Source organism: Hyla sarda, unplaced genomic scaffold (genome assembly GCF_029499605.1).
Source record: "Hyla sarda isolate aHylSar1 unplaced genomic scaffold, aHylSar1.hap1 scaffold_2694, whole genome shotgun sequence".
Lineage (NCBI taxonomy): Eukaryota > Metazoa > Chordata > Amphibia > Anura > Hylidae > Hyla > Hyla sarda.
In genome coordinates this window covers 637-10,102 of record NW_026609390.1, presented here as the reverse complement: position 1 = coordinate 10,102, position 9,466 = coordinate 637, and the positions used below count along the sequence as shown (strand labels likewise).

Below are 9,466 nucleotides of genomic sequence, written 5' to 3'. Positions count from 1 at the left end.
CTGCGCTGCCATGTGTGTTCTGTTGTGTGTCACTACTCTCTGCTGTACCGACAGCGCCATCTAATGGACATGCTGCAGAATGTCCGCGCCGCGTTTGTCTCACGTCAACGCGCTCTTAGCGACAATTTTTACATCGTTAGAAGGTTTATCCAGTTTTCCTCAATATCTCTGCTTGCTGTCAGCGCCAGTCATGTGATGCGCTCACTCTGGTGCAACTGTAACGAGTCCTCCAGCTGTGTGTGGCCCCTGGTGATCACATGGTTCAAACGCTGGAGAAGTCGACGTATCGGACAAACACATTATATGTTATAATCTCCGGGGAGGAGCCAAGAAGCCACAGCACAGGCAACACCTGTAATATGTGGGGCTACAGCGACATCTAGTGGTCACCAGGAGCATTACAGCAAACAGGACGTTTATATCACTGAGAAATAACGGGTGCAATAGTCTGCAGGATATATAACTGTATCAGGAGGAGAGGACAGAGCGATGTTCTGCAGATCTGTATAGAGGTCAGAGGAGTAATAATCTGCAGGCTATATCACTATGTATCAGGAGGGAGAGAGGACAGAGCGATGTTCTGCAGATCTGTAGAGAGGGTCAGAGGAGTAATATTCTGCAGGATATATCACTATGTATCAAGAGGAGAGGACAGAGCGATGTTCTGCAGATCTGTAGAGAGGTCAGAGGAGTAATAATCTGCAGGATATATCACTATGTATCAGGAGGAGAGGACAGAGCGATGTTCTGCAGATCTGTAGAGAGGACAGAGTGTAATAATCTGCAGGATATATCACTATGTATCAGGAGGAGGAGAGGACAGAGCGATGTTCTGCAGATCTGTAGAGAGGACAGAGGAGTAATCATCTGCAGGATATATCACAATGTATCAGGAGGTAGAGAGGACAGAGCGATGTTCTGCAGATCTGTAGAGAGGACAGAGCAATGTTCTGCAGATCTGTATAGAGGTCAGAGGTGTAATAATCTGCAGGATATATCACTATGTATCAGGAGGAGAGGACAGAGCGCTGTTTTCTGCAGAGAGGTCAGAGGTGTAATAGTCTGCAGGATATATCACTATGTATCAGGAGGGAGAGACAGAGCGATGTTCTGCAGATCTGTAGAGAGGTCAGAGGTGTAATAATCTGCAGGATATAATCACTATGTATCAGGAGAGGACAGAGCGATGTTCTGCAGATCTGTAGAGAGGTCAGAGGAGTAATAATCTGCAGGATATATCACTATGTATCAGGAGGTAGAGAGGACAGAGCGATGTTCTGCAGATCTGTAGAGAGGTCATTGGTGTAATAATCTGCAGGATATATCACTATGTATCAGGAAGAGGACAGGAGCGATGGTCTGCAGATCTGTAGAGAGGTCAGAGGAGTAATAATCCTGCAGGATATATCACTATGTATCAGGAGGTAGAGAGGACAGAGCGATGTTCTGCAGATCTGTAGAGAGGTCAGAGGTTGTAATAATCTGCAGGATATATCACTATGTATCAGGAGGAGAGGACAGAGCGATGTCTGCAGATCTGTAGAGAGGTCAGTGGTGTAATAATCTGCAGTGATATATCACTATGTAACAGGAGGAGGAGAGGACAGAGCGATGTTCTGGCAGATCTGTATAGAGGTCAGAGGAGTAATAATCTGCAGAATATATCACTATGTATCAGGAGGAGAGGACAGAGCGATGTTCTGCAGATCTGTAGAGAGGTCAGAGGTGTAATAATCTGCAGGATATATCACTATGTATCAGGAGGAGGAGAGGACAGAGCGATGTTCTGCAGATCTGTATAGAGGTCAGAGGAGTAATAATCTGCAGGATATATCACTATGTAACAGGAGGAGGAGAGGACAGAGCGATGTTCTGCAGATCTGTAGAGATTAGAGGAGTAATATCTGCAGGATATATCACTATGTAACAGGAGGAGGAGAGGACAGAGCGATGTTCTGCAGATCTTTAGAGATTAGAGGAGTAATAATCTGCAGGATATATCACTATGTATCAGGAAGTAGAGAGGACAGAGCGATGTTCTGCAGATCTGTAGAGAGGTCAGAGGAGTAATAATCTGCAGGATATATCACTATGTATCAGGAGGTAGAGAGGACAGAGCGATGTTCTGCAGATCTGTAGAGAGGTCATTGGTGTAATAATCTGCAGGATATATCACTATTGTATCAGGAGAGGACAGAGCGATGTTCTGCAGATCTGTAGAGAGGTCAGAGGAGTAATAATCTGCAGGATATATCACTATGTATCAGGAGGTAGAGAGGACAGAGCGATGTTCTGCAGATCTGTAGAGAGTCAGAGGTGTAATAATTCTGCAGGATATATCACTATGTAACAGGAGGAGGAGAGGACAGAGCGATGTTCTGCAGATCTGTATAGAGGTCAGAGGAGTAATAATCTGCAGAATATATCACTATGTATCAGGAGGAGAGGACAGAGCGATGTTCTGCAGATCTGTAGAGAGGTCAAGAGGAGTAATAATCTGCAGGATATATCACTATGTATCAGGAGGAGGAGAGGACAGAGCGATGTTCTGCAGATCTGTAAGAGAGGTCAGTGGTGTAATAATCTGCAGGATATATCACTATGTAACAGGAGGAGGAGAGGACAGAGCGATGTTCTGCAGATCTGTAGAGAGGTCAGAGGTGTAATAATCTGCATGATATATCACTATGTATCAGGAGGAGGAGAGGACAGAGCGATGTTCTGCAGATCTGTATAGAGGTCAGAGGAGTAATAATCTGCAGGATATATCACTATGTAACAGGAGGAGGAGAGGACAGAGCGATGTTCTGCAGATCTGTAGAGATTAGAGGAGTAATAATCTGCAGGATATATCACTATGTATCAGGAAGTAGAGAGGACAGAGCGATGTTCTGCAGATCTGTAGAGAGGTCAGAGGAGTAATAATCTGCAGGATATATCACTGTGTATCAGGAGGTAGAGAGGACAGAGCGATGTTCTGCAGATCTGTAGAGAGGTCAGAGGAGTAATAATCTGCAGGATATATCACTATGTATCAGGAGGTAGAGAGGACAGAGCGATGTTCTGCAGATCTGTAGAGAGGTCAGAGGAGTAATAATCTGCAGGATATATCACTATGTATCAGGAGGAGGAGAGGACAGAGCGATGTTCTGCAGATCTGTAGAGAGGTCAGAGGTGTAATAATCTGCAGGATATATCACTGTGTATCAGGAGGTAGAGAGGACAGAGCGATGTTCTGCAGATCTGTAGAGAGGTCAGAGGTGTAATAGTCTGCAGGATATATCACTATGTATCAGGAGGTAGAGAGGACAGAGCGATGTTCTGCAGATCTGTAGAGAGGTCAGAGGTGTAATAATCTGCAGGATATATCACTATGTATCAGGAGGTAGAGAGGACAGAGCGATGTTCTGCAGATCTGTAGAGAGGTCAGAGGTGTAATAATCTGCAGAATATATCACTATGTATCAGGAGGAGAGGACAGAGCGATGTTCTGCAGATCTGTAGAGAGGTCAGAGGAGTAATAATCTGCAGGATATATCACTATGTATCAGGAGGAGGAGAGGACAGAGCGATGTTCTGCAGAGTGCTCAGGTGTAATAGTCTGCAGGGTATATAATGGATGTTTCTCTCTCAGTCTCAGGTACCACCATCACTGTAGACATCGCTGTTATGGGGGAGGCTCACGGCCTGATCTCTGACCTCCTGGCCGACCCCTCGCTCCCCGTCCACGTCTGCTCCTCCCTCCGCGCGGTCAGTAATCTGCTGAGCACTCAGCCTCCACCTCCAGCCCGTTCCACCGCCCCGCGACTAAACTACGACAACTACGCCTGCTCTGACTCTGAGGAGGGGTCCGAGAAGGGGGACAAGATGACCATACCAAAGGTGAGAGCATACAGCAGAAGAGTGAGTGCAGCTCTGGAGTATAAGACATGATGTAACAGCAGAATAATGAGTGCAGCTCTGGAGGATAAGACATGATGTAACAGCAGAATAGTGAGTGCAGCTCTGGAGGATAAGACTGATGTAACAGCAGAAGAGTGAGTGCAGCTCTGGAGGATAAGACATGATGTAACAGCAGAAGAGTGAGTGCAGCTCTGGAGGGATAAGACCTGATGTAACAGCAGAAGAGTGAGTGCAGCTCTGGAGGATAAGACATGATGTAACAGCAGAAGAGTGAGGTGCAGCTCTGGAGGATAAGACATGATGTAACAGCAGAATAGTGAGTGGCAGCTCTGGAGTATAAGACCTGATGTAACAGCAGAAGAGTGAGTGCAGCTCTGGAGGATAAGACATGATGTAACAGCAGAAGAGTGAGTGCAGCTCTGGAGGATAAGACCTGATGTAACAGCAGAAGAGTGAGTGCAGCTCTGGAGGATAAGACATGATGTAACAGCAGAAGAGTGAGTGCAGCTCTGGAGGATAAGACATTGATGTAACTGCAGAATAGTGAGTGCAGCTCTGGAGTATAAGACATGATGTAACAGCAGAAGAGTGAGTGCAGCTCTGGAGGGATAAGACACGATGTAACAGCAGAATAGTGAGTGCAGCTCTGGAGGATAATAAGACACGATGTAACAGCAGAATAGTGAGTGCAGCTCTGGAGGATAAGACATGATGTAACAGCAGAAGAGTGAGTGCAGCTCTGGAGGATAATAAGACACGATGTAACAGCAGAATAGTGAGTGCAGCTCTGGAGGATAAGACATGATGTAACAGCAGAAGAGTGAGTGCAGCTCTGGAGAATAATAAGACACGATGTAACAGCAGAATAGTGAGTGCAGCTCTGGAGGTTAAGACATGATGTAACAGCAGAATAGTGAGTGCAGCTCTGGAGGATAATAAGACATGATGTAACAGCAGAATAGTGAGTGCAGCTCTGGAGGATAAGACATGATGTAACAGCAGAATAGTGAGTGCAGCTCTGGAGGATAAGACATGATGTAACAGCAGAATAGTGAGTGCAGCTCTGGAGGATAAGACACGATGTAACAGCAGAAGAGTGAGTGCAGCTCTGTAGGATAAGACATGATGTAACAGCAGAATAGTGAGTGCAGCTCTGGAGGATAAGACACGATGTAACAGCAGAATAGTGAGTGCAGCTCTGGAGGATAAAACACGATGTAACAGCAGAATAGTGAGTGCAGCTGTGTTCTGTTGCAGAGGTTGCGGAGGAGTCTTCCTCCAGGATTAATGCGCAGAGTCTCCTCCACATGGACCACGACAACGTCCGCCACGGGGCTCCCGACCCTAGAACCAGCGCCGGTCCGGAGAGATCGCAGCGGGAGCATCAAACCCACCGACACAAGGTAACGGAGCCGCTTGTATTCTGAGCCAGTACTTCTCGTATCTGAGGGTTTGTTACAATGTTTCCTGTGTGTTATTCTGATCTGATTATTATCACAGCTGAGGGTTTGTTACAGTGTTTCTATGTTATTCTGATCTGATTGTCACAGCCGAGGGTTTGTTACAGTGTTTCCTGTTATTCTGATATGATTGCCACAGCTGAGGGTTTGTTACAGTGTTTCCTATGTTATTCTGATCTGATTAGTGTCACAGCTGAGGGTTTGTTACAGTGTTTCCTGTTATTCTGATATGATTGTCACAGCTGAGGGTTTGTTACAGTGTTTCCTATGTTATTCTGATCTGATTAGTGTTACAGCTGAGGGTTTGTTACAGTGTTTCCTGTTATTCTGATATGATTGTCACAGTTGAGGGTTTGTTACAATGTTTCCTATGTTATTCTGATCTGATTAGTGTCACAACTGAGGGTTTGTTACAGTGTTTCCTGTGTGTTATTCTGATATAATTGTCACAGCTGAGGGTTTGTTACAGTGTTTCCTGTATGTTATTCTGATCTGATTATTATCACAGCTGAGGGTTTGTTACAGTGTTTCCTGTGTGTTATTCTGATATGATTATTGTCACAGCTGAGGGTTTGTTACAGTGTTTCCTTTGTGATATACTGATATAATTGTCACAGCTGAGGGTTTGTATCAGTGTTTCCTATGTTATTCTGATATGATTGTCACAGCTGAGGGTTTGTTACAGTGTTTCCTATGTTATTCTGATATGATTGTCACAGCTGAGGGTTTGTTTCAGTGTTTCCTATGTATTCTGATCTGATTAGTGTCACAGCTGAGGGTTTGTTACAGTGTTTCCTATGTTATTCTGATCTGATTAGTGTCACAGCTGAGGGTTTGTTACAGTGTTTCCTATGTTATTCTGATATGATTGTCACAGCTGAGGGTTTGTTACAGTGTTTCCTATGTTATTCTGATCTGATTAGTGTCACAGCTGAGGGTTTGTTACAGTGTTTCCTATGTTATTCTGATCTGATTAGTGTCACAGCTGAGGGTTTGTTACAGTGTTTCCTATGTTATTCTGATCTGATTAGTGTCACAGCTGAGGGTTTGTTACAGTGTTTCCTATGTTATTCTGATCTGATTAGTGTCACAGCTGAGGGTTTGTTACAGTGTTTCCTATGTTATTCTGATATGATTGTCACAGCTGAGGGTTTGTTACAGTGTTTCCTATGTTATTCTGATCTGATTAGTGTCACAGCTGAGGGTTTGTTACAGTGTTTCCTATGTTATTCTGATCTGATTAGTGTCACAGCTGAGGTTTGTTACAGTGTTTCCTATGTTATTCTGATCTGATTAGTGTCACAGCTGAGGGTTTGTTACAGTGTTTCCTATGTTATTCTGATCTGATTAGTGTCACAGCTGAGGGTTTGTTACAGTGTTTCCTATGTTATTCTGATCTGATTAGTGTCACAGCTGAGGGTTTGTTTACAGTGTTTCCTATGTTATTCTGATCTGATTATTGTCACAGCTGAGGGTTTGTTACAATGTTTCCTGTGTGTTATTCTGATCTGATTAGTGTCACAGCTGAGGGTTTGTTACAGTGTTTCCTATGTTATTCTGATCTGATTAGTGTCACAGCTGAGGGTTTGTTACAGTGTTTCCTATGTTATTCTGATCTGATTAGTGTCACAGCTGAGGGTTTGTTACAGTGTTTCCTATGTTATTCTGATCTGATTAGTGTCACAGCTGAGGGTTTGTTACAGTGTTTCCTATGTTATTCTGATCTGATTAGTGTCACAGCTGAGGGTTTGTTACAGTGTTTCCTATGTTATTCTGATCTGATTAGTGTCACAGCTGAGGGTTTGTTACAGTGTTTCCTATGTTATTCTGATCTGATTAGTGTCACAGCTGAGGGTTTGTTACAGTGTTTCCTATGTTATTCTGATCTGATTATTGTCACAGCTGAGGGTTTGTTACAATGTTTCCTGTGTGTTATTCTGATCTGATTAGTGTCACAGCTGAGGGTTTGTTACAGTGTTTCCTATGTTATTCTGATCTGATTAGTGTCACAGCTGAGGGTTTGTTTCAGTGTTTGATGTCTGGATGATACAGATTTTAGGTTGTCACATGTGCTGTGTAATAGTTCTTGTAGCTGAGGTTTTGTTACAGTGTGTTATACCTGGATAATGCCGCGTTCACACCACGTTCTTGCGGTAGTTTCCGGATTGGACCCTGTATACATTGACTCTCCTGATTGTGTCCGTTTTGCGTCTTATCCGGTTTTGTCCGTTTTTTTCCCGTACCCAACCCTGTAGTCGGGGTGAAAACTCGTATTAAACCGTTTACGTTTTTTTCTTAACATGGGAGTCAATGGGACCCGTACAGAACCGTACAGAACGCGCTTCCATCCGGTTTTTGACTTTGCACAATTTTTTTCTTGGAATTTCAATCAACAAGTGAAACTTTATTCATAATGGAATGAAAAGATAAAAAGGAATACTTACGGATGCACCCGGACACCATCTTTGAATTCGTACACACGTTATGATACATCCAAATCCTGATGTGGGAACTGTACTGCAAAAACATGGTGTGACAAACGCTTCTCACAGCTGAGGGTTTGTTACAGTGTATCCATTCTGGACCCCTGTCTGACATTGATTGTTCTTCTCCTGTGACCCCTCAGTGCCAACCCTGAGACGTGGAGCAGCGCCGCCCCGGGGGGGCATCAGTAAGAGCCGCTCCTTCTCCACCCCCTTCATCCTGACCACGCCAACCACCTCAACTCCAAGAGGAGGCAAGGTGAGAGGAGGAGGAGGAGGGAGGAGAGAGGAGAGGAGGAGGAGGAGGGAGGAGGAGGAGAGAGAGGAGGAGGAGGGAGGAGAGAGGAGAGGAGGAGGGAGGAGGAGGGAGGAGAGGAGGAGAGGAGGAGAGGAGGAGGAGGAGGGAGGAGAGGAGGAGGAGGAGGAGAGGAGAGAGGAGAGGAGGAGGGAGGAGGAGAGGGAGGAGAGGAGGAGGAGGAGGGAGGAGAGGAGGAGGGAGGAGAGGAGGAGGAGAGGAGGAGGAGGAGGGAGGAGGAGGAGGAGAGGAGGAGGAGGGAGGAGAGGAGGAGGAGGAGGGAGGAGGAGAGGAGAGGAGGAGGAGGGAGGAGGAGGAGGAGGAGAGGAGGAGGGAGGAGAGGAGGAGGGAGGAGGGAGGGGAGGAGGAGGAGGAGGAGAGGAGGAGGAGAGGAGGAGAGGAGGAGAGGAGGGAGGAGAGGAGGAGAGGAGGAGGAGGAGAGAGGAGAGGAGGAGGAGAGGAGGGAGGAGGAGGAGGGAGGAGGGAGGGAGGAGGAGAGGAGGGAGGAGGAGGAGGAGGAGAGGAGGGAGGAGGAGGAGGAGGAGGAGGGAGGAGAGGAGGAGGAGGGAGGAGGGAGGAGGAGGAGGAGAGGAGGAGAGGAGGGAGGAGAGGAGGAGGAGGGAGGAGAGGAGGAGGAGGAGAGGAGGAGGGAGGAGGGAGGAGAGGAGGAGGGAGGAGAGGAGGAGGGAGGAGAGAGGAGGAGGGAGGAGAGGAGGAGGAGGAGGAGAGGAGGAGGAGGGAGGAGAGGAGGAGAGGAGGGAGGAGGAGGAGGAGGGAGGAGAGGAGGAGGAGGGAGGAGAGGAGGAGGAGGAGGAGGGAGCAGAGAGGAGAGGAGGAGGGAGGAGAGAGGAGAGGAGGAGGGAGGAGGAGGGAGGAGAGGAGGAGGAGGAGGGAGGAGAGGAGGAGGGAGGAGAGGAGGGAGGAGGAGGAGGGAGGAGGAGGAGGAGAGGAGGAGGAGGAGGAGAGGAGGAGGAGGGAGGAGGGAGGAGAGGAGAGGAGGAGGAGGGAGGAGGGAGGAGAGGAGGAGAGGAGGAGGAGGGAGGAGGAGGGAGGAGGAGAGAGGAGGAGAGGAGGAGGGAGAGAGGAGGAGGGAGGAGGAGGAGGAGGAGAGGAGGAGAGGAGGAGGAGGGAGGAGGAGAGAGGAGGAGAGGAGGGAGGAGGAGAGGAGGAGAGGAGGAGGGAGGAGAGGAGGAGGGAGGAGAGGAGGAGGAGGAGGAGAGGAGGAGGAGAGGAGAGGAGGAGGAGGAGGAGAGGAGGAGAGGAGGGAGAGAGGAGGAGGAGGAGGGAGGAGAGGAGGAGGCGAGGAGGGAGGGAGGAGGAGGGAG

The 9,466-nt window shown here is 47.4% G+C and overlaps 1 protein-coding gene across 1 annotated transcript; it reads left to right on the top strand.

Moving 5' to 3' along the window:
- The first annotated feature begins 3,647 nt into the window (after positions 1 to 3,647).
- Positions 3,648 to 8,107, top strand: LOC130324974 (cGMP-inhibited 3',5'-cyclic phosphodiesterase 3A-like). The gene is made up of 3 exons (XM_056553293.1): positions 3,648 to 3,882; positions 5,161 to 5,306; positions 7,990 to 8,107. The coding sequence occupies exons 1-3, from the start codon at positions 3,670 to 3,672 to the stop codon at positions 8,036 to 8,038; spliced, it is 408 nt and encodes a 135-aa protein (XP_056409268.1). The 5' UTR covers positions 3,648 to 3,669; the 3' UTR covers positions 8,039 to 8,107.
- Positions 8,108 to 9,466: the final 1,359 nt, after the last annotated feature.

Bases quoted from the DNA above. Each gene is read 5' to 3' on its own strand.
- LOC130324974 (XM_056553293.1), top strand. From the start codon at position 3,670: ATGGGGGAGGCTCACGGCCTGATCTCTGACCTCCTGGCCGACCCCTCG. The intron at 3,883-5,160 runs GTGAGAGCATAC...GTTCTGTTGCAG, and splicing joins ACAAGATGACCATACCAAAG to AGGTTGCGGAGGAGTCTTCC. The intron at 5,307-7,989 runs GTAACGGAGCCG...GTGACCCCTCAG, and splicing joins ATCAAACCCACCGACACAAG to TGCCAACCCTGAGACGTGGA.